Source organism: Lepus europaeus, chromosome 11 (genome assembly GCF_033115175.1).
Source record: "Lepus europaeus isolate LE1 chromosome 11, mLepTim1.pri, whole genome shotgun sequence".
In the NCBI taxonomy this organism is placed as follows: domain Eukaryota; kingdom Metazoa; phylum Chordata; class Mammalia; order Lagomorpha; family Leporidae; genus Lepus; species Lepus europaeus.
In genome coordinates this window covers 89,397,116-89,422,712 of record NC_084837.1, presented here as the reverse complement: position 1 = coordinate 89,422,712, position 25,597 = coordinate 89,397,116, and the positions used below count along the sequence as shown (strand labels likewise).

At 44.5% G+C, this 25,597-nt stretch overlaps 1 protein-coding gene across 10 annotated transcripts in view; it reads right to left on the bottom strand.

Moving 5' to 3' along the window:
• MAP2K5 (mitogen-activated protein kinase kinase 5) overlaps positions 1–25,597 on the bottom strand; it is a 272,187-nt gene that overhangs the window by 166,177 nt on the left and 80,413 nt on the right. For all 10 annotated transcript variants that reach the window (XM_062206201.1, XM_062206200.1, XM_062206203.1 and 7 more), the window contains exons 9-11: positions 19,335–19,374; positions 5,782–5,850; positions 5,619–5,700 (exon numbers count right to left, since the gene is read on the bottom strand). In XM_062206201.1, coding sequence (XP_062062185.1) covers positions 5,619–5,700; positions 5,782–5,850; positions 19,335–19,374 — 191 coding nt within the window. The remainder of the gene's footprint in view (positions 1–5,618; positions 5,701–5,781; positions 5,851–19,334; positions 19,375–25,597) is intronic.

The following is a 25,597-nucleotide window of genomic DNA, read 5'->3' as shown; positions in this document are numbered from 1 at the left end:
CCATATGGGTGCTGGTTTTGAGTCCTGGCTGCTCCACTTTCAATCCAGCTCTCTGCTATGGCCTAGGGAAGCAATAGAAGATGGCCCAACTCTGTAGGTCCCTGCAACCATGTGGGTGACCTGGAAGAAGCTCCTGGCTTTAGATTAGCTCAGCTCTGACCCTTGCGGTCATTTGGGGAGTGAACCAGTGGAATGGAAGACTTCTCTCTCTCTCTCTCTCTCTCTCTCTCTCTCTGGCTCTACCTCTCTCAGTAACTCTTTCAAATAAATAAAATAAATCTCAAAAAACTTGTCTTCAAACTGTACTTAATACATTTTTTTAAATATTTATTTATTTATTTGAAAGTCAGAGTTACACAGAGAGAGAAGGAGGGGCAGAGAGAGAGAGAGAGAGAGAGAGAGAGAGAGAGAGAGGGAGAGAGGTCTTCCATCTGCTGGTTCACTCTCCCCTTGGTTGCAATGGTTGGAGCTGTACCAATCTGAAGCCAGGAGCTAGGAGCTTCTTCCGGGTCTCCCACACAGGCGCAGGGGCCCAAGGACTTGGGCCATCTTCCACTGCTTTCCCAGGCCAGATCCAGAGAGCTGGATCGGGAGTGGAGCAGCTGGGACTTGAACTGGTATGCATATGGGATGCCGGCACTGCAGGCGGCGGTTTTACCCGCTACACCACAGCGCCGGCCCCTGTACTTTTACACTTCGTTTGTGTGGGTGCAAACAGTTGAAATCTCTACTTACTATAGAGCTGGTCTTCTGTATATAAAGTCAATTAAAAATGAATCTTAATAAAAAATGGAATGGGAAAGGGAGTAGGAGGTGGGATGGGAGTGGGGGTGGGAGGGCGGGAATGGGGGGAAGAACCACTATATTCCTAAAAGCTGTACATATGAAATTTGTATTCATTAAATAAAAACCTTCTAAAAAAAAAAGACTGGTTCACCGAGTAATATCAACTAATGTAATATACCATATCAATGGAAAAGAGGACTAAAACCACATGCTAATTTTAAAAGACATAGAAAAAAATTGAAAAAAATTATTATGAATTCATGATTAAAAAAAAAGTCCAACAACAAACTAGAAACAGAAGGGAATGTCCTCGCTTTGCTAAAGGCCTAAAGCTACTGGAGACCCACAGTTACCATCACACTTCATGGTGGAAGACAGAGTTGAAAGGTTTCCCTCTAAGACCAGCAGCAGCAGGAGGAGGTCTGTTCTAACCACTTCCACTCACACAGTCCTGAAGGTTCCAGCTGGGTAATTACACAAGAAAAAGAAATAAAGGGCATCGCCATTGGAAGGGAAAAAGCAGATGGTGACATCTGCTTGTACACAGAAAACCCCAAGGCATCCACAAAAACCTGTGAAAATGAATGCTGTGATACATGACCAATACACAAAATCAATGTATTCCTATACACCAGCAGGGAATAATCCAAACACAAAGGAAAAAGGGAGTGGGCATCTAGCCTGGTGGTCAAGATGCCCACCCCCGCACCTAAGTGCCTGAGTTCAATTCCCAGTACTGGCTCCTGATCTAGCTTCCTGCCAACGCAGACATAATTGGGTTCCTGCCACCCATGTGGGAGACCTGGACTGAGTTTCCAGATGACTATTTTCGACATTTGGGGAATGAATCAGCAGGTATGAGCTTACTCGTTTTCTCTCCCTCACTCTCTCTTTCTGTATGTGTGTGCATGTGTGTGTGTGCCTCTCAAAAAATTTTTAAAAGTCTTGAATAAACGGCTTGAGTATAAGTTTCTCAAAAGAAGATATACAGTCAATAGCACAAGAAAAGATGTTCAGCATCAATGATCACTAGAGAATGATCAATGATCAATGATGACCAGAGAAACCTAAATCAAAAGCGAAAAGAGGGGGGCCGGTGCTGTGACACAGTAGGTTAATCCTCTGTCTGCGGCACCGGCATCCCATATGGGCCCCAGTTCTAGTCCCGGCTGCTCCACTTCCATCCAGCTCTCTTCTATGGCCTGGGAAAGCAGGAGAAGATGGCCCAAGTCCTTGGGCCCCTACACCCACATGGGAGACCAGGAATAAACGCCTGGCTCCTGGCTTTGGATGGGCACATCTCCAGCCGTTGCGGCCAATTGGGGAGTGAACCAATGGAAGGAAGTCCTTTTTCTCTGCCTATCCCTCTCACTGTTTGTAACTCTTAACTCTCAAATAAAAAATAAATAAAATCTTTTAAAAAAAAAAAAAAAGAAAAGAAAAGCAAAAAGAGGGGCAGGTATTTGGCCTGGCCACGAAGGCCCTGCTTGGGACGCCCAATGCCACATCAGAGGGCCTGAGTTTGAGTGCTGACTGGGCTCCTGATTCCAGTTCCCTCTACTGTGCACCCTGGGAGGCAGCAGGTGAGGTTCAGTTAGTTATGTCCCTGCTACCCATGTGGGAGGCCTGGACTGAGCTGTTGGCTGCCCGCCTCAGGCTGACCCACTCCCGCCATTGTGGGCATTTAGCGAATGAATCGACGATGGAAGATCTTTGTCTCTCTGCCTTTCAAATATGGTAAATGAGAATGTAAAAAACAAACAAAAAGCAAAATGAGGCACCATTTCACACCCACCAGTCTACATTAAAAACAGACACCTAACAAGTGCTGGCAGGGATATGGAGCAACTGGAGCCCTCAGCATGCTGCTGATATGAATGCAAAATGGTGCAAAATAGAACAGAACAGCCTGACGGTTCATCAAAAATTTAAACATACAGTTACTGTGTGACCTAGCAGGTCTATTCCTGGTTATGTGCCCAAGAACTGAAAGCATATGTCTACACAAAAACTGTACACTAATGAACATAACAGCCTTATTCATAATTTGGCAAAAAGCAGAAATATCCTAAATGACCATCAACTAGAAACAAAATATGGTATAGGTATATAATGGAATATTACTCAGTGATAAAAGGGAATGAAAAACACTCATACACACTAGATCACGGAGGAACCTTGAAAGCATACTAAGTGAAAGAAGGCAGACATAAAATCCACAAACTGTGGGATTTAATTTACATGAAATTACCAGGACAGGTAAATCTATAGGGAGAGAAAATGGATGAGTAGTTGCCAGGAGCCCGAGGGAAAGGGGCTAGTGAGTGACTCTCACGGACAATGGGTATTTCTGAGGATGGTGAAAAGTGTTTTCAGAGGCCCGCACTGTGCCAGCATCCCATACGGATGCTGGTTTGCATCCAGGCTGCTCTACTTCTGATCCAGCTCTCTACCATGGCCTGGGAAAGCAGTGGAAGATGGCCCAAGTGCTTGGGCTCCTGCATCTGTGTGGGGAGACCCAGAAGAAGCTCCTGGCACCTGCCTTTGGATCGGCACAGCTCCGGCCATTGGAGCCATTTGGAGAGTGAACCAGCAGATGGAAGACTTCCCTCTCTCTCTGCCTCTGCCTCTCTGTAACTCTAAAACTTTAAAAAAGTTTTAAAATTAGATGGCTACCTTGCGAATATACCAAAAACCACTAAACTGCATACTTTAAAAGGGCAAATTTATCTCAATAAAAAAGTTTTAATGTAACTGAAAAGCTGAAGACTTCAAAAAAAGAAAATGATGGAAGTTATAAAATAAAATAATAACATGCATCAGCTCTGTTAATCTACTTTTCTAGTTAGACTCCACAACTGTCACATTACTCTTAAGATTATAAGATTCTAAATTCTCGGAGTCAGTACTTGTGGTGCAGTGGGTTGAGCTGACGCTTGCAATGCTGGCATCCCATATGGGTGCTGGTTTGAGTCCCAGCTGCTCCACTTCCAATCCAGCTCCCTGTTAATGTACTTGGGAAAAAAAAGTAACAGAAGATGGCCTACGTACCTGGGTTCCTGTCCTCTTAGGAGACCTGGAAGGAGTTCCAGGCTCCTCCTGGCTTTGGCCTGGCCCAGCCCTGGCCATTGCAGTCATTTGGGGAGTGAACCACGGGGTGGAAGATCTGTCTCTCACTCACTTTCTCTCTCTCTTTCTCTCTCTCTAACTCTGCCTTCCACATAAATAAAATCTTTTAAAAATATTTTAAATTCTTGATATCTACTATAACTAACTTAGGATATATAATTTATATATGCATTAATTTTATTATGAACATTTAAATATATACACACACACACACACCCCATGCTTCCTGTAGTTTCAAAGTATCAAGGATGGGCATTTGGCACGGTGCTTAAGGTACCACTTAGAACACCTGCAACCCATGTCAGAGTGCCTGAGTTCACGCTCCGACTCCATTCTGATCCAGCTTCCTGCGAATGTACAGCCTGGGAGGCAGCAGGTGATGGCTCAAGGACTTGCATCCCTGATACCCACATGGGAGACCCAGACTGAGTTCCAGACTCCTAGCTTCAGCCTGGCCCAGCTGTTGTGAACGTTTGGGAAGTGAACCAGCAGATGGAGTATCTCTCTCTGTCTATCACACACACACACACACACACAAACACACACCCCATCTTTGGGAAAAAATAAACCAACCCTGCTAAATAAAAAATAAAAAATGTTGGGGCTGGTGCTGTGACGGAGCAGGTAAAGCTGCTGCCTGTGGTTCTGCGGGCTCCAGTTCAAGTCCCGGCTGTGCCACTTCCACTCTAGCTCCCTGCTAATGCACCTGAGAAAGCAGTGGAGGACGGCCCAAGTGCTTGGGCCCCTGCACCCGTGTAGGAGACCCCGAAGAAGCTCCTGGGTTGGCCCAGCTCTGGCTGTTGTGGCCATTTGGGGAGTGAACCAGTGGATGGAGATAGGATCTCTCTGTGTCTCCTCTCTCTCTCTCTCTCTCTCTATGTAACTCTGCCTTTCAAATAAATAAATAAATCTTTTTTAAAAATAAAAAGGTATCAATGTTGGCTCATTAAAAAGTCTCACAGAGCCTAAACTAAGTGTTTTAATAATGTAGGGAGAATCCCCACAAGGAACTTCCCATATTAAAAAGGCTACATTTCAATGGATTAGACATTAAAAACTGAATGGGTAAAACATGAAGATGGCTTAGATTGAAAATAAGAGAACAATAACAACAATGATGGCATTTCATTGGCGGGGGACTCCAAAATCTGTATTTTGCTATAATATTTGGATTGAGCAAAAAAGCTTCCAAAAGAGGTAGAAGGAAAAATGTAGAAGGAAGGAAAGGGCTAAGTCCAAAGAGGACGAAACACATCTTGGCTAAACAGCTGCGCTGAAAAACAATTTCCTGTCTTGCAATTAAGAACCGATTTCTTTCTGAAAAACACAGGACACCGGGTTAATAGATTTCTTTAAAAGAAAATCTGTTTTGGCTACTGAAACATTAAAAGAACAGAACATCTGTTTTGCAAATAAAGACAGATTGCATTGAAGAATCAGATATCAAACCACCGATTAGACCAGCATTTAATTTGTTCTATTTAAATTTTCAGTGTGAGTAAATGAAGTTGCATTCATGGAAGTACAGCTCAACTGTAAATATTCAACACTAGAAGCCCCTAATATGGGGATGATTTTAGAGTATAAAATAGGTAATTATTGATGTATTTTAATTATTTTTAGTTCTATTCAGAATCTATTTCAAAATCAGGTTTTAAAGTATTCAAAAACTATTCTTAAAGTAATGAAAAGCAGAAACTCACCATCCATGAATTCTGTACATATTGAAATCCTGTTTTCTACAAAAAATGCCCCATAAAATCCTATGATATATGATGAATCGCACTGTAAGAAAAAAACAAGTTACAAACTTGCAAGTTGAAACCACAGGTATGCTTTTGTAAAAATGGTTAATAAGAAAATTACCTTATAAAGAATTTCCAATTCAGACATAATTTGCTTCTGAAGTTCCAGTGTAATATCTAGTAGTATGACCTAAATACGAAAGGTATTAACAGTCACACATTTATTTTCCTTCAATTGAACACAGCCATAATCTCTACGAAATGGAAGAACTGAAGGTCACAGGGGCTGTTCCTCTGCTCACACCCACAGCCCCTTCCCACCACGGCAGTCCCCAGGAGCACCAACCTTCGCTGGGGAGGGGGCACGGACGGGATTGATTGATGGGCCCAGGGAAAAAGCCAGGCTCAAAGGTCAGCAGGAATGGCTTTAAAAGTCAGTTAAGCCAGAAGGCGCTTAATTTGGGCACAGTATTTTGGCCGCATTAGTTATTTTCATAAGAGGAAGACACCAGTGATCCTCAAAGCATCCAGAAACAACAAATTAACTACCTTGTGATGCAGGCATGAGGCAGTAAGCAGAGAAATGAAATGAAATGGTAATGAAAACATCTAGAATGAGTAAGGTAAGGACTTGGAACAAAGCTGCCATCTTTGAGTCATCTTCCCAGGCGGGTGGAGCTTCCCTGCACACCCTGGCACGTGATGCCCGTGCGGCCCCGGCCCCACTGTGCCTCACCCCCTCCTCCTAGGAGGCAGGCACAGCTGGGAGAGCCCTGCTCTGATCTGGCGACCCCCTCGCCAGCCAGTGCAGCCTGGAGCTGCAGGGCTGTCCTTCACATTTCAGCCCGGGCCTCGGAGCTGTCACGCAGAAACACAAGCACTTGAAACCCACTCAGGAGGAGTCCTTGTTACTTCACAGTTAATCAACAAAGGACCATCGATAAATGGTTCAGAATGCACCAAGCCCTTCAGTGAGGCCAGTTCAAGTGAAGCGACAGTTTAATTCCAAAAGACAGTGATGGAAACAAAACAGGTGGAAGAGAGTTTTTAACATTTGTGACACAATTTCTGATTCCAGATATTTCTAGATAAAGATGTTAACTTTCAGGATCCCCAGGACAGGGTAGTTATACATATATCACCCAACATTGAATCACATTTTAGATTACAAGTGAAGAATATATATATATATATATATATGTATACATATATCCCAGTACAATTAGATATATATATAATTTTATATATTATATAAATATATATTTGTAAATACATAAAATTATGCTGGAGAAAAACCATAAATTATGACTTGAAAGCTGCTGATAGAACAAGGAAAGAAAAGGCCAATCCTAAGCACACATTTTCCAGTGCTGACATCCCTTTGGGGGAGGGGAAGGTGAGAGAAAACAAGAGCCTAGCCAGTTTCTATCTAGAGTTTGCTTTAGGGTTATTTATAAAAGCTCTCACTAACCTCGATTGTAAGTATAATACGAAACTGCCAAGAAACATTTAAACACTTCTCTCGATCAATAGTCATTTGCCAACAGTACTCACTAAACATTTTTGCTCCTGTATAAAACTTCACAACAAAATAAATGTGTTAAGTGTGGTTTCAATTCTGTGCCATAAAATATTCCTGCTATGCGCACCACTATGTCAAGTACGGAAAGTCTTTCACCCTAAAAACTCTGCTAAGAGGAATGAAATTATTATTGACCTTAAGCAGCAGTTCTCAAGCCTGGCCTCACGTTATAATTACCCAGGGCGCTGCACAGGCCTCACCCCAGAACAACAGAATCAGAATTTCCAAGGCTGGAATCACAGCCTGGTATTCCTATAAGCCTTCCGAGGTGACTGGCACTCCACAGAAAGGCGGAGAACCTCTTATTGAAGGCTGCAAACATGCCATTCATTCAGTGCTGAGAAAAGATGCATCGCATCTGCAGGTCACCAACCTAGAAGGGACACGATTCCTCAGGGCAAGCCAAACCTCGGCGCTAACCCAACGCTACTGCCTGGAACTCTAGCATTCACCGGATCAAGAACGCCACTAGGTTCCCATGGTCTGGAATAAATTCAAGGCTCTGGTCTGACATTTGAGGAATCCTTTTCAATCTGTTATTCTAACTCCTCCCCCACCCCCCACCCCCACAAGTGCACTCTTCATGTGAGATGAGATGAATTTTGATGGCTTTTCCTGGCCACACCCATGCCCAGGCTTGGCTGCTGCTGTCCCCTGGGTGTGAGGCGTGCTGTGCCTCTGCCCCACAGGTGCTGACTGTGCTCTTCTCTCTGTTAGACGCAGCCTGAACACTGCCACCCCAAAGCCCTGCCTCGGAATCCATCTCTATCTGGCCCTCTGTACTTCTCCTTATCACGCCCTGCCCGTAGCGCTCACCCCTCATTTCTTAAAACCAGAAGCCTTGTGAAGAGTACACTGCTGAGGGCCGCGGAACCCTCACGAGTGGGGACCAAGTCTTGCGAGTTCCTCCAGTCCCCCAGCTCCCTGCACAGGGTCTCCCAGTAGTGCCCATCAGAGTGATATGGGATTTAATTAAAGTGCTCCTTACAACCGTAATCCTCTAAATAAGCTGTTTCTAGGCAAAAGGGAAATGGATTGCTTGATTTCTACAACTGAATTTAAAACCGAAGACACAAACACCAAAACGAATGAAAGTGCTACACTGACCTGGAACGCAGAGGCTAACACTGTATGTGGGGCCAGTTACCCCACGGCACTGGAACTGGCCTTGGCCCTTGTGGGCAACTGCTACAGTCTACAACATAGAGATCTCAGAATGATGGAGACATGAATCCAGTAATCGCTGGGAACTTAAGAGGAAAAGTAAAAACCCACCTTAAAATGGTGCAAGGCGCAAACCCCTCCATTCTCTGGGAGGCCTGGCGCGCAGGGCGGAAGGTTAATTCTCCTTCCCCTGGGCATTCTTGAGCGTGAGCTCTAAAACTGCTAAAAATAAACAAGTCTAGCTCTTTCTCTGAAGGCAATGGAGAAAAGCATGGCACACACTGATTTTCTTCTCAAAGTACAAGGAAACCCGGATGCTCTGATCTTCCCTAATTTTTTCCCCCTCTCTGAGGAAGCACTAAATGTTTGAAACCGGAGAGAACCTGAATCTGAAGCATTTCATGCAGAAAGGGTTAAGTGCGAACCTGAAATACCTGAGTGCATTTCCACTGCTCTCACTACACCTCCAGGACAAATCGGGATGAGTTGTCAGGTTAAATATAAGCAGTCAAGTGACTGAATTATAATTTACTCTGTGCTCAATTTAAATTAGTGTGAGGCTATTAAAATATACAGTATAAATACGGCAATTCATCACAAGCTGTCATGGATGACTTCATTTATTTGCCGGAGTGGCACGCGCTCCACTAAAGGGAAGGAGAGCAAAATCACAGGTCAAATTAAGCCGCTATTCTGTTTTAATTCACTTATTTAATCTATGGCGACATAATTGTCTTTTACAGTATGTACAACTCAGAAAGGAAATTTGGGCGGATTACAGTCAGTATACAAATGATTAATCAAATGGTCCATTTAAATGCTAGTTTAAAAGCAGCAGATCCCAGAGCAATCCAAGAATGATAATCAGGACATGTTGTACACAAAGCTAAGACTCTACGACTTTTCCTGTTAGGTGCATTTTTCCCAATGAGAAAACAAATAATATGGGGAAACCTACTAAATCCTCCAAGCACTAGTATTTTGAAAGGTCTTATAGAACACATTAATGGAATAAAAAGGTTCTATTTTGCAAGATGGCTAACAGTATTTGTTTTCTGCTCTACTTCTCTGCAATTGTCTTGCCTACCTACAGCAAACAAACACACAACAAGCTGGCTGGAAATACATCTCATGAGTTACATATGGTCATTATCGAATAGTTATATTCAAAATGTGATTAGCACCATTTTCAAAATGCTCCTTTTGAAGCTGGAAATTTTCTAAATTCAGTAGCATAAAGTAAAAATGCACGGTACTTTTATTCTTCCCCAAATTCAGTTTGTTTTTAAAACATTTGAAATAATATTTTCCCACCTCTGAAGTCTGAAGAGGAAAACACTAGGGTAGGCTCTCTTTTTTTTTTTTTTGGGGGGGGAGGGCTAAAAAAAATTCTTTTTAAAACAGGAAAGATTTGGAAGTATAAAAATCAGAAATGTCCTGAATAGGATGTGAAAGAAACAGATGTCCGAGGACTCTCATCTGACAGCTCCCAAAGACACTCAGAGTGTGCGTCCAAGGAATCCCACGTCCTCGTCACCGCAGGCAGGAGCCAGATCCTGCGCTGATTCTGTGCAGACAAGGACTGGATTCGCTGCTCTTTCAATCCCTCTGTGACCCCGGACAGCCCTGCTTCCCAGCTGAGGTCACCGAGGGGTTCAAGTGACATGCCTGGAGTCACACCAAAGTCAGGAAAAGATCAAATGCGCTTCCAACTCTTAACCTGCAGCTCGCCCTTTGATATGAAACAAACAAAAAAGCTAAGAACTATTCTGGGTGAGAGCAATGGTCCATACAAAGAACACCCTGGGACATTTTTCACGTGAACTGAACCTGCCTTCAAGACGAATGAATGAATGAACTAAAAAACAAAAGAACAAAGATAGACTCACTCAGTCATTCAGGAAATTATACACTAAACACTCACTATGTGTGCTGCTCTGTTCTAGGCCCCACACGCACGGTTCTGCAGCAATGATGGGTAAGGGAAGAAGATAAACAATACCTACTCCGCATCTACCAAGAGATGTCAACGTCATAGGGGAACGCATGTAGACCAATAACAAAATACAAGACAGCGTGTGACAACACCCCTGAGAGACAACAGAGAATTCCGGAAAGGTTTAAAGGAGAAAGTGACTTCCTCAAGTCTGGCCTTAGCCGGAAGAGTTCAGTGATGAACAGGACCTTCACTGGCCCTCGAAGGGGCTGAGGACTGATCGTCACAGGCGGAGACACAGGTGAAGGCTCCCTAGCCAGAGAGGAGTATGCAGGTCGCCGTGTTGACGTGAGAACGTACCTGGGTTCAGATAAGGCAATGGGCCAGGACTCAGACTCATGAGACAGCTGCAGAAAGACGGCTGACACGCCGTGGAGCATCCTGAGTTCCATTCTCTAGGGTTTCTAGTTCATTTGGGAAGTAATGTGGAGCCTTTGAAGACTGGGGGTGGGGGAAAGACAAGATCAGATGTTCTTAGGAAGCAAAATCCGACGGTGGTGAGCAGCAGTGGCCCGGAGTGGACAGCACTGCCACCTGGGTTCCTGCCATGGCCCCACTCTTACGGGCTATGGGACCTGGTAACAAAGGTTGTCTTAACTGAGGAAAACGTATACCAAGTGCACACACAGCATAAATCATAGACAAATGCCAGCACCTATTTACTTAGAGAATAGTTCAAAGGCTGATCAACAAGTCTGACAAGAAGCAAAAACAAGCATCTGAATTAGAGTGGTGACAAGGAAAGAAGAGGTGTTAAAAAGACTTCAACAGGCTCCCAGTCATTGGCCACTTGTCAGCACAGGACCGTGGGCCCTGTGGGATGGAGAACCAGTAAGAGCCCCACGGTGGGCTGGCACACGACCTGGGCAGAGTTTTAAGGCCCCATGTCACAGAGACCATGGTGACTCAGCTGACTCCCTAAGCTGGGAAGACAAAACTGAGACTGAGGGGCCCGGCGCAGCTGGACAGAGCTGCAGAGAGGTGTAGAGGGAGACCTGGGGTCTCCAGCTGAGTCCCGAGCAGCACGCAGACAGTGGGACATTCCTGAGGCCAGGCAGGACCCGAGGACACAGTCTCCAGGCCTGGGCAGCTGCCAGGGTCATTCCTATGGCATCAGGTACTCGGCAGAGTACTGCCTCAGCTCAATGGGGAACTGAGTTCCACACTAAGTACTGGGCTGGTCCCATCTAGCAAAGCAGGTCCTGAAAGAATGACATGATTTCAAAGTCACCTTTGAAAGCTCAAGAATATTTACAAAAATGCAAAATTATCTAGCACTTTTGTCACATGCCTGCCATCCAAAAAGATATGAATAAAGGAAGAAATACAACCCAAAATAAGGGAAACGGAAATCAGCCACAACTGATCCAGAAGTGGAACACATGATCGAATCAGGAGGTAAGGACATGAATCCAGTGACCATAACTACATCCCATACACCTAAGAACACAGAGAAAAGACTGAGTGTGCTAAGTAGAGATATGGAAGATGGAAAAAAATGTGCAGGGGCCGGCGCTGAGGTAAAGCCTCTGCCTGTGGTGCCGGCATCCTACATGGACACCAACTGGAGTCCCAGCTGCTCTACATTCAATCCAGCTCTCTGCTAATGGCCTTGGAAAGCAGTAGAAGATGCCCAAAGTACTTGGGCCCCTGCATCCATGTGGGAGACCTGGAAGAAGCTCCTGGGTCCTGGCTTCAGATGGGCCCAGCTCTGGCCGTTGTGGCCATTTGTGGAGTGAACCAGCAGATGGAAGATCTCTCTCTCTGTGTCTCTCCCTCTCCTTGTCTGTAACTCTGCCTCTCAAATAAATAAATAAATCTTTAAAAATAAATAAATAAAAATGCCCATCTAAACTTCCAGGGATAAAAATGGACAATATCAGAAATGAAAAACACACTACATAGGATCAAGAGCAGTTTAGACAACGCAGAAACAATCAGTGAACTTGAAGACACAGCACCAGAAACCACCAAAAATGAGACAGGAAAAAAGGACTGAAACAAACAACAGAGCATCATCTTGCTGTGTGACATCTAGGGGTCGAGTACATAAACCCAAGGTTCCTGAAGGCAGGGGCGCAACTGAAGAAATAGCAACTAAAATTTTTCCAAATGTGATAATTCTAAAAACTCATAGATCCAAGAATCTCAACAAATCCCAAGAATATAAATCACACAAAAAAATTATATGAAAACTTATCAGAATTAAATTGCTTAAGACCTATGAAAGGGGCCGGTGCTGTGGTGCAGCGGGTAAAGCCGCCGCCTGCAGTGAGTCCCATATGGACGCCAGTTCAGGTCCCGGCTGCTCCACTTCCAATCCAGCTCTCTGCTATGGCCTGGGAAAGCAGTAGAAGATGGCCCAAGTCCTTGGGCCATTGCACAGGTGTGGGAGACCCGGAAAAGGCTCCTGGCTCCTGGCTTTGGATTGATGCAGCTCCAGCCATTGCAGCCAGTTCGGGAGTAAACCAACAGATGGCAGATCGATCTCTCTCTCTCTCTCTCTCTCTCTCTCTCCTCTCTCTGTGTAAATCTTTCAAATAAATAAATAAATCTTAAAAAAAGGACCTATGATGAAAAAAAAAAAAAAAACCTTAAAAGCAACCAAAGAAGCTAGTTGTAACACAGAGGAACAAAGACTAAAAATGACAATAAGCTCTTTTAGAAACAGAGCAAGACAGAAGCGGAGAAAGAAAGTCTTTAAAATATCAGGGGAAAAAAGCTGTCAGCCTAGAATTTTCTTGTCCAGCAAAAACAAAAATATCTTCCAAAAGTCAAGTGAAACATTCACTTCTTCATACACACAAAAGCTAAAAGAATCTACTAGAATTTACCTGTATTATGAGTAATGTAAGAGGAAGGAAGTTCTTCATACAGAAGGAAAATACTATTAGAAATGTGAATCATTCGAAGAAATGAAGGGCATTGTATTTGTAAATACAATATAAAATCAATCTTTTCTTACTTTTAAACGTCATTGAAAGATAAGTAACTGTGAAGCAAGAATAGTAACAACACATTCTGGGGTTCCTATCACATAAAGAGGTAAATACACAGGCCAGTATTGTGGCACAGCGGGTTGAGGTACCACCTGTGACCAGCACCCCTATCCAAGAGCCAGTTAGAGTCCCGGCTGCTCCTCCACATCCTATCCAGCTCGCTGCTAATGCACCCAGAAAAGCAGTGGAAGATGGGCAAAGTGCTTGAGTCCCTACCACACAAGTAGGAGACCCGGATGAAGTTATGGGCTCCTGGCTTCTGCCTCGACTAGCCCTGACTGCTGCAGCCATTTGGGGACTGAACCAGCAGATAAAAGATCTCTCTATAAAAATGAAGAAAAACTTTTAAAGATTTATTTATTTATTTTAAACAGTTATACACAGAGAAAAGGAAAGACAGAGAGAGAGAGAGAGAGAGAGAGAGGTCTTCCATCTACTGGTTCACTCCCCAACTGGCAGCAACAGCTGGAGCTGCACCAATCTGAAGCCAGAATCCAGGAGCTTCCTCTGGGTCTCCTACACCGGTGCAGGTGCCCAAGGACTAGGGCCATCTTCTACTGCTTTCCCAGCCCATAGCAGAGAGCTGGATGGGAAATGGAGCAGCCAGGACTCAAACTGACGCCCTTATGGGATGCTGGCACTGCAGGTGGCAGCTTTACCCACTACGCCACAGTACCAGCTCCCAAATTTTTCTTTAAAGTAGAGATCTTCAGACTGAATCAAAAAGCAAAACCACAATAAATAAACTGAAATTAAAAAAAATATATAGGGGCCGGCGCCACGGCTCACTAGGCTAATCCTCCACCCGCGGCGCCGGCACCCTGGGTTCTAGTCCTGGTTGGGGCGCCAGATTCTGTCCTGGTTGCTCCTCTTCCAGTCCAGCTCTCTACTGTGGCCCGGGGAAGGCAGTGGAGGATGGCCCAAGTGTTTGGGCCCTGCACCCACATGGAAGACCAGGAGGAAGCACCTGGCTCCTGGCTTCGGATCAGTGCAGTGTGCTGGCCGCAGCGGCCATTTTGGGGGTGAACCAATGGAAAAAAGGAAGACCTTCCTCTCTCTGTCTCTCTCTAACTCTGCCTGTCAAAAAAAATTTATATATATATATATATATATATATATATATATATATATTGGCCAGTGCTATGGTATAGTGGGCTAAGCCTCTGCCTACAGTGCTAGCATCCCATATGGGCACTGGTTTGTGTCCTGGCTGCTCTTCTTCCCATCGAGCTCTCTGCATGGCCTCGGAAAGCAGTAGAGGATGGCCCAAGTGCTTGGGCCCCTGCGCCTGCGTGGGAGACCTGGAAGAAGTTCCTGGCTCCTGGCTACGGACTGGCCCAGCTCTGGCCATTTTGGCCATTTAGGGAGTGACCCAGTGAATGGAAGACCTTTCCCTCTCTCTGTAACTCTGCCTCTCAAATAAATACATTTTTTAAGAAAAGATATAAAAACTATGATGACAACACAGTGCAATGAGAAAAATGAAAATATATCACTGCAAGGTTCTTAGAGTGATACAATATTATTTACATAAGCAAACTATGGTAATTTAAAAATGGAAACTAGAAACTCTAAAGCATCCACTTTTTAAAAGGGGGTACACAGACAACAGAAAACGAAGAGTAAATGATAGATCTGAATCCAACCATTCCAATAATCACGTGAAATGGAAATGGTCTCAACACCACAATCAAAAGCAGAGGCCACAATGGGGCTGGCACTGCGGTACAGCAGGTTAAGCCACTGCCTGCAATGCCAGCATGCCATATCAGAGCATGCTCCCACTTCTGATCCAGTTCCCACTAATGTGCTTGGGAAGGCAACAGAGGACGGCCCAAATGCTTGGGCCCCTGACACCCACGTGGGAGAGCTAGACGGAATCCCTGGTTTCTAGCTTTGGCTTGCCACAGACCTGACTGTTGCGGCCCTCTGTGGAGTGAATCAGCAGACCTATGTCTCAATAAACAAACAAACAAAAAATTTTTTTTAAAGTAGAGATCATCAGACTAGATTAAAAAGCAAGACCCAATTATGTGCTGCCCAAAGAAATCCATTTCAAATATAAAGATATAATGGGTTAAAAGAAAAAGGTTTTATCATACTAGTACTCCTGAGAATAAAGCTTGAGTGCCTATAATATCATCAGACTGTGGAGTAAAGAACGTAACCATGGATGAAGAGAGTCACTGCATAAGGATAACGGGGCCGATTCAGCCTGAGGCCGTAACAACCCCAAACACAACTCATAATATTAAAAAAAACACAAAGTGAAAAAAGACAGAATTGTAAGGAAAAAACAAAAACCATAATCATTATTAGGGATTTCAATATACATCTTTCAATAATTGATAGAACATACATACAAAAATCAGTAAAGGTACAGGAGATGTGAACCACACTCGGCCGACTTGACCTAACTGACATTTAACGCCTGAAACTGGTATTGTGGTTCACCAGATTAAGCCACAGTCTGCAATGCCAGCATCCCATATGGGAGCTGGTTCAAGTCTTGGTTGCTCCATTTCCCCATCCAGTTCCTTGCTAATTCATCTAGGAAAGCTGCCCGAAGATGAAAGATGGCCCGAGTGCTTGGGCCTTTGCCACCCACATGGAAGACCCAGATGGAGTTCCAGGATCCTGGCTTCAGCCTGGCCTAGCCCCAGCTATTGTGGTCATTTGGGGAGTTAACTGGTGGGTGGATGGATCTCTCTCTCTCTCTCTCTGTGTGACTGTTCCACTTTCTGTAACTCTCAAATAAAATCAATAAATCTCTTTTATAAGAGAATTAATGAAAATTCTCCTACTTTTGAAGAGGTGCATTTCTTTTCCTTAGATTATGACTATATATGCGCTGCATGCTTTTCTCCTAGGCTACCAAGAAGCTCAGGGCTAAACAAAAAGTTTAATCATAATAATCATATGTACTCTTAAATCATTCATTCATTCAACTCAGTGGAGCACCCACTATGTGACCGTAACAAATCCAGAGATATAAGTGAATACGATACAATCCTGGCTCTAAAGCCCAGTTCAACGGTCAAAGATAGTGAACCATCTACATGTAAACTCAAACTATTTTCATTTACTCGAAGTCTCTAACACCTTGATGGCAAATGCACTGTCTTTAGAATTGCTTTTAATCTTTTCTAGAAACAATTGTTGGCCCCAAACTAAGTAACCATACACAGGAATTTAAGTATTAGTCAATGTCAAACATAATTCAAAATGTACGAAATTGTGAAAAATGTATAATGTACTTGCAAGGTAAATAATGACAGGACTTTACACAGCTTACAGCCGTGCTCTGCTCCTTTGGAAGATAACCTAGAGTTGACTGTCGTTCAATATGTCATCAGCAACAACTCAAGACTTTTGGAAAGGAAAACAGTATTCAAGTTGGTGGAGCTGATTGATGTATTAGTGAAAAGGGGGCTCAGACAAATCAATCCCATGCCATGGTGGTGCCACACAGCTGCACTTGGTGAGATCAGGGGAAGACTGCGATGCAGCCCCTGTGGGTCCTTCCTGGGTACTCTCCAGCCATTAGGTCCCTGCTCTGTAAAATGTAGGCAATACAGAAAATCTCTGCAACTCTGTGGATATATATATATATATATATATATATATATATATAGTTTGGATGGAGGATCAAAGAAAACATCCCAAGAAGGAGCTTGTCTGTTACATTTTCGCTCCAAGCTATGCAAGTTATTATTAAAACACTCCGGCTGCTCTACTAGGTGTGAAAGGACGACTCTCCGTGGCTGTAGCAGTCAGATCTGAGCCTCAGTTCTCAATGAACGTGACTAAAATCGATTACAATTTAACTGTTCTGATTCTCAGTTTCCCAGATAGGAGAAAAGATGCACTAGCGTTAGGGGAGGAGATGACCTTCTCACTGTGGCCAGCCAAGATGGCACCTCAGAGGTGACCCCCGAAAGTGCCAGTGGAAATCAGGGGGATGAGCGAGGATGGTGACTGTACCACGGCTGCAGGCTGTGGAGGAGGACATGAGCGTGGAGGCAGACGGACTTGCTTCAAAACCCCAGCCCTACCTGTTCCACCTGTGTGGCCTTTTACAAGTCAACTTTCAGGCTCTGACTTTCCTTGAATTAAAAATCATTATCTCATACTTTTAAGAATTAAAGATAATCATTATAAAACATGTAGTATAAAGGCCAGTGTGGTGGAACTGCGGACTAAGCCACCACGTGCGATGCCAGCTTCCCACATCGGAGTGCTGGTTTGAGTCCTGGCTGCTCTGGCTCCAATCCAGCTCCCTAATGTACCTGGAGAGGCAGCAGAAGATGGCCCAAGTCCTTGGGCTCCTGCCACCTATGTGGGAGTGTGGCAGACCAACATGGAAGTCCTGGCTCCTGGCTTTAGCCTGACCTAGACCTGGCTGTTGTGTCTATTTGAGGAGTGAACCAGCAGACAGATTTCTCTCTCACTGTCACTCTTTTGGATAAACAAATAAATCTCTTCAAAAAAATAATCCAGACTACTTACTACCCGGCATTTGATAGTCACTCAGAAAAAAAAAAAAAAAAAAAAAGCATCCATTACTCGAAGCCCAAATATCAGAGATAAAGGGCCTAAAGGAAGCGACAGGCTGGTGAGGCAGAGAACGTGTCTGGAAAGGCGGGTGGGGGCCCAGCTGCAGATGGCTTGACCACCAGCGGGGAGCAAGGCAGGCAGTGCCGTGTTTGTTAGCTAAGAACCCAGTGTTGGGAGTGGGGGTCTGTGCGGTTAGGTCTTCAGGTCGTGACGGCTTCTGTCACAGATGCAACTGAAGACAGAGTCTGCGGGAACACGGTGGGAGCCTCAGCGGCAGAGATTCAACCCAACACGGCGTGGTGGGGCCGGGTTCTCGGAGCTCGGCAGGGCCAGGGTCTGCATGATGACTGGGAGGGCACGGGGCAGGAGCCCCTCGCCATCTAAGCCACGCGCCGCTTCACTCTGCTGGTGGGAGAGGGTGGTCTCAGGTATTTCAGAAGGGGGACAGACGCCTTGGGCTTTATGTTGCACGTGACTGAGGCTGGGGCAGGGGACAAGAAGCTACAGGGTCAGATCCGCGATCTGACTTCCCAAGGCTGAGGAGCGTAAAACAGTACAAAGGAGAAGAAGACTGAAGTGCAATGAGGGGGCAGGGATTTGGCACAGGGGCTAAGATGCTGCTTAAGGTACCTTTATCTCGTATCAAAGCCCAGGATTTGAGTCCTGGCTCTGCTCCCAAGTCCAGTTTCCTGCTGCTGCACACCCAGGGAGGTCGCAGGCGATGGCTCAAGCACTTGGGTCCCTGCCACCCACACAGGAGATCTGGAATGAGATCCTGGCTCCCAGCCCTGGTTGTTGTAGGCATTTAGGGCGTGAACCAGCAAATGGGAGACTGCTCTTTCTCTCTCTGTCTATCCATCTCTCTCTTTCAGATAAGTTAATAAGATATACGTACAATTTTTAAAGTATTACCCACCGCACCCCCCCCCCCAAAAAAAAAAGGAAACAAAACTAAGAAAGTGCAGCAAAGAAGCCATTTCCAAAATACAGGTAACGTGAGCCTGACCCGCAGTTTTGGCACGAGGCATGAGAATGGAAAGAAGTGGGAAAACTCCTAACAGGACACGACAGACGAGGGAGGGCGAGGAACGGGTGGCTAAGCAGGAAGACGGTGATGCCCACGCTGCAGAGAACACGGACAGCACGCTGCCTGTGATGAGAAGCAGCTCACTGTGCGGAGCTTCCGCCAGACCACTGCCAGCACCCGTGAAACACCTTCAGGCGCCTGACTGTCACAGCAGGGCCACACCGCCTGGTACCTATCATGCCAGCCTTAAGCTGTTTCATCTCCTCTTTGAGAATACCGGTGATCAAGCTAACAGGAAAAAGGAAAGCAGCAAAGATCAGGAATTTCATAAAATGTATCCAGTGCTTACCTTTACAGCTAATATTTTCCCACTCGGGACATGATGTGCTCTGTAAGAAGAAAAAAGTAACAGAATCACTTGGGATGACTAAAACCTCTACACAAGGGTTAAGGATATAACTGCAAATCCAAACACTTTGGCAGCAAGGTGATACATGGTACAGTCAGCCCTCTGTGCCCGTGGGCTCTGTAGTCACGGATTCAACCAGCGCAGATCAAAACTATTCGGTAGAAAGGACTGTATCGCTACACATGTCCAGGCTTTTTTTTCCTAGCTATTATTCCATAAATAATACAGCAGAACAGCTATTCGTGTAACACTAACATTGTACTAGGTAGCCTACAGATGACTTAAAGAATTGGCGGGGGGCTAATGTGTGGAAGGTCTATGCAAATACTACATCATTTACCATGAGAGTCTTGAGCACCCTAGATTTTGGTATCTGCAAGGGGGTCCTGGAAACAACCTCCATGGACACTGAGGGTTGATGGCACTTTCAAAGCACACCAACAATAACATTAGTAATTTACAATTCTACGGCGTTTAATGGTTTACAAACTGACTGATGCATTATACAATTTCTTGAAATAACCCTCTGAGATAATGCCCATATTATCCTCCCCTTATAGAGGGGAATAAGGAAGCAGAGCATAGCTAAGAGTGTGCCCAATGGCAGTGAGTGAATCTGGCTCCAGACGCCTGTATCTGTCATTGTGTGTAGGCGTCTTCCATAGCCGTATGCCACGCTCTGTGCAGAGCTATAGAAAATGCAAGGTTTGGGCCGGCACTGTGGCATAGCAGGTAAAGCTGCCACTTGCAGTTGCCAGTATCCAATATGGGCACCGATTTGAGTCCTGGCTGCTCCACTTCTGATCCAGCTCTCTGCTATGACCTGGGAAAGCAGTGGAAGATGCCCCTGCACCCATGTGGGAGACCCAGAAGAACCTCCTGGTTCCTGGTTTTGGATCGGCGCAGCTCCAGCCATTGCGGCCAGCTGGGAAGTGAACCAGTGGATGGAAGACCTCTCTCTGTCTCTCCCTCTCTCTGTATGTAACTTTGCCTCTCAAGTAAATAAATAAATCTTAAAAAAAAAAAGAAAATGCAAGGCTTTATGAGTGCCTCTTTCAATTATATACACAGAGGAACTATGTTGCTAAAGTTCATCCAAGTAATCTCAAAACAGAATTAGCAATGACTTACATTACACTATCATATAAAAATCATAGAATTATAAGTTCAGCTTCTGCTAAAAAAAGAGGGGCAAGCTCCAAGTATTAAGTTATGGTGATACAACTATAACTTACATCAAGAAACAGGAACTCATTCATTGACGAAAAAGAGTTAGAGAACAGAAGAGGTTTGGCAGCAATAAAAGACCATTACTCTTCATCAAGACCTTTTGTGTTTAAATGAAATGTGGTCACAGAAATACTGCAGAGTATTCAGGGAAAACAAATCTCCTATATTATAGAAAAAAATTCAAACAAACCATGTAACATCAAATAAGCGTGGCTACCACAAAAAGAAGAAATGCGGTGGGGAGAGCCCAAATCTTGCCAGTCCCACTGCCCTTCTCCGATAATATTAAGGTGGAGATGGAGCACGGGGACATGGAAGCTGGCAGCTCCAGAATTCCCCACCCCCACTTCTCAGTGACAAAATACACCTCCCAGGCCCCTGGATCCCTCATCTCTGCAAAGATGATGTGTCCCACTATTACCAAAACAGAAACATCATTCTCTGCTGTTTTGCTTGGTTACTCTGGCAAATTTATTAACAGCGTTACTGAGGTATGATTTGTATATGATAACATCCCCTTGTTTTAAGGGTACAATTCAAAGATTTTTAGTAAAGTTACTAAATAATCATTGACAAGCATTTTTAAAGTGACTAAGAGAAATAGTTTGGCTAACCAAGAGTCTACAGCTATTAGTAACAACTTCTCACAGACAAAATGTTCCAAATTCAGGCAAGACTAGGAAAACACACAGGAGTGTATGAACATATTTATCCATACATGAGTGTTAAAAGGACTTACTCATCCTGCTTTTTGCATTTAAGTGGACAAAGGCCAAACCAATTATAAAAGGTAAGCTTAGCTTTTATTACATGAATTACTTATACAGAAATTCAGGTATATCTCATTGAAGGAAAAGACAAGATCATAAAAAATTACGTGACAACTATGAAGAGTTCTTTAAGAACGTGTTTATGTGTAATATAACTTTCCTAGCATACATAAATATTACTTACAAAACTTACATCAATTTACAATTGTTTTATACTTTGTGTAAAGTGACATACATTTTGTAAGTGGAATCCCTCTACCTCACTAGTTTTAACATGAATTACTATTGACTATTACATTCGTAGCAGACTTTTATAAGGCAACCTTTATTTCAGGTCACAACCTGATTCATGATCTATCCAAACTTAGGTAATAGACTGAACCATAAAAACATATGCATCTTTCTCAGTGTTGATGGAGAAGTTGTTGGATTAAGCTAATCTAAACCATGATTTGAGGAATTTAGTAACTTATTCCACATATACCAGCAATATGTGTAAGATTTAACAATGATACTTTGCTTTTTCCCTTGTATATCAGATTCTTCTAATTTCAAATTTTTAAGTATTACACATTAGACTCAGTAACCAAGGTGTGAAATAGGAAGACAAATGGCTGAATGCATACGCAAGGATTTGGAGGTCCTAACAAGAGCAGTGCTATCGCCTCGAACCACAAGCTGCACCTGGACTTTCGAGCTTCGCAGCCGTGAGAAGGAAATGATTAGAAGAGGATCTGAAATATATTCCACCCTGGACAGTCTGGTAACGTAATTAGCTTGTCAAGAAAGCCGATCTCTTTTCCAAAAGAGAAGTCTCCTATTTCCAAGTGAATTAAAAGGTGGGAGGCGGGGGAGGGGGTGGCTTGATGATTTAATTATGACGCACGCGAATTCATCCGTGGCAGTCTGGGTTCGATTTCGAGCAATAAAGACGCTGTGTGGGTTGGTTTACAGTGCAATGGCAGCACCAATTTAGCAGTTAATCATCAAGGAGAAGCGGATGACAAAGGCAATGCCAGACTGAGTCAGGTCTGCCCCTTACCTTTGCAAATAGCACTCTACCTGGGGAGAAAAGGATTTACTAACTTTCAGCGGGTACAAGCGCCCGGACTCTCCTGACCTTGCTCAACACATTAACTGTGAAGTGATTAGCAAAGTTTGAATGGGGGCTCTGGTTATACCAAAAGACAACCATACACCTCTGCAACGTTTTAATTAACAGCTAACACTTCAAATGAGTTCGTTGCTGCTACAGTAATTACCTGTTCCAGTGAGTGCATGGAGGAAGCACTGTTGTGAGATGTTTTTACTGTTTGGTCCTAAGTGTCCCATTTTGTTTGTGACCAGCAGAGGCCTTCTGGGAACAGCCCCAGCCCTTACAATTGAGCCCAAAACATATACACTGAAGGATGGCAAAAAGCTAAGAGCCTGCTATGGATTTCTGGACTACTTAAAATAACAAAGACCCTGGCACAAGAGAACAGCTGCCATCCATATTTTCTCTTTGTTCCAGTTAGAACAACAGGTTCTAGATGACTGAACAAAGAAGCCGGCATCACCACGTTATCTCGGTAGAGGACGGAATCACACAATTCACAGCACTGGTAAGGAACAGGGAACACTGCCTAGTCAAATCCCTTTCTTTGCCAGTGGGAACACTCACACAGCCAGTGCCGAAGTTGAGACTGGAACTACGGCTGGATACACAGAACTCAGGACCAACAAGAAATGCATGGTGACGTTTCAGTTTTCTTCACGGGAAACACGGTAAGTCAAAATCCGCGAAGGTACAGATCTGTTGCATTCAGGCTAAGGACCATCAAGTCCACATCTCCCCAGGCAAGCCAGCTCTCTGGAATCACTGCCCAGCTCCCCCAGAGGCAGAGCAGCCAGGAGCTCTGAAGTCAGGGCCTGGCTGCCCGTCTCATCCGCGTGAGCCTGACTCGGTGAACCTGAGCCACGTGGCAGCTGTCTGAGTCTGGACCCTCTACCTTACGGAGCTGTGAGGATTCAGGATTCGGTGAAGGAATACGGAGGGAGGGCGTGGTACGCTACAGACAAGCACTGAATGGTACAAAACAATCCCCACAGCCATTGCGGGTGCTATGCACACGATTCAAACTCTGTTTCTTACCGTGTTTACCTCCTGCCCACACGCAAGTCATTGATACTCCAGAGAGGGGGGTAAGTGCCCATGCAATTGTTCACCTCAGTGGAAATCCCATTTGGCAAACTGCTGTTGCTACGTGAGGTGTTTGTCAATCTCCTTGGGTTAATATATAGGAAAATGTAAATGACTCTTAAAATATCTGATTTTTTTACTTTATTTATTTATTTGAGAGGTAGAGAGAGGTTGTCCATCTTCTGGTTTACTCTCCAAATGGCTGCAAAGGCCGGAGCTGTGCTGATCCAAAGCCGGGAGCCAGGAGCTTCTTCTGGGTCTCCCCTTTGGGTGCCAGGCCCAAGCACTTGGGCCATTTTGTACTGCTTTCCCAGGCCAGGGAGCAGCAGGAACTAGAGCAGCTGGACTCAAACCAGTGTCCATCTGGGACACCAGTGGTGCAGGCAGAGGCTTAACCTATTATGCCACAGTGCTGGCCCCATATCTATTTTCTTTTAATATGCATCTTTATACGACTCTCTAAAATACAATGTTGTGGCCTCTCCTACTTTTCAGACTTTAATTGCTCTGTGACAGCCCCTAGCACACTGCAGAAAATTGGTCATGTGTCTATCTTCATATTATGTTGTACCATGTCTTAATCTTTTTGTATTCCTTATGCTTAGCACTAATCCTAGCCCATGGGAGGTGCTCCATACTTAATAAATGTTTGACAAATAATTACTACTTTTGAGTGAAAAAAATCTATTATTGGATAGTGTTTCATAAAAAATTCAGCACATATATAGTTAATTCTGTAATCTTTTGAAAGCTATTGTAACGACCTTCATTTCATAGGTAGGTTTCTAACTGCTGAACCGAAGTCCTGACGCAGACTTCATGATCTGCCTCCTAGTTACTTCACTGGTCTCTGCACCTGTCAGTCTCCTTAACCACAATATTCCATCTGCACCACTACACATACTCCCACCTTAGGGCTTTCGTACCTCCTCCCGAGGCCCAGACGACGTCCTCGGGGGTCCACGTGGCTCCCTCCATTACTTCCTTCAGGTCCAGTATTACTTCCTGGCTCTCCTACGCAAAACATCCCATTCGCTCTTCACTTTCTTTATTCTTCAGAGAATTACCAACACCCAATAGAGTTTACTAATTTATGATGGGTCTCCTATCACTAGATAGGAATTCTATGGAAACAGAAACTTTTGTTCTTTGTTCTCTACTGCGTGGCCAGTGCCTGAAACTGTCCTGCAAACATTTTTTAAAATATTTATGGATGAAAACATTTTCTTGATTGTTATAGGTGTATTTAAGATGGTGTGTTCTTTTTCTAGAAATTATTCATTTTGCTCATTTTCAAGTTTATCACAAAGTTTTATATTATATTCTTTTTTTTAAAAGATGTATTTATTTATTTGAAAGCAGAGTAACAGAGATGCAGAGGCGGTGGGGGGGAGGTCTTCCATCCACTAGCCCACTCCCCAGATGGTCGCAACAGCCGGAGCTGCGCCAATCTGAAGCCAGAAGCCAGGAGCCTCCTCTGAGTCTCCCTGGCAGGTGCAGTGGCCCAAGGACTTGGGCCATCTTCTACTGCTTTCCCAGGCCATAGCAGAGAGCTAGATTGGAAGTAGAACAGCCAGGACTTGAACCATTGCCCATATCAGATGCCAGCACTGCAGGCCACAGCTTTACTTGCTACACCACAGCACTAGCCCCTCATTGTTTTTATATTTCTCTCTCTTTTTAAGATTTATTTATTTGAAAAGCAGACTTTCAGAGAGATAGAGCTAGCTTCCATGTGCTGGTTCATGCCACAAATGGCCACAATGGCCAGAGCTGGGCCAGGCTGAAACTAGGAGCCTAGACCTCCATCTGGGTCTCCCACATGGGTGGCAGGGCCCAAGCCTTTGGGCCATCTTCTGCTGCTTTCCCAGACATATTAGCAAGGAATGCTGGGTCCGAAGTGCAGCAGCTGGTACTGCAACTGCTGCTCATATGGGAGTCCGGCACCGCAGGCTGCAGCTTAACCTGCCCCAACACCTGCTGCCTGTTCTTCAGTGTTTCCTCCCTACCACACCCACTAG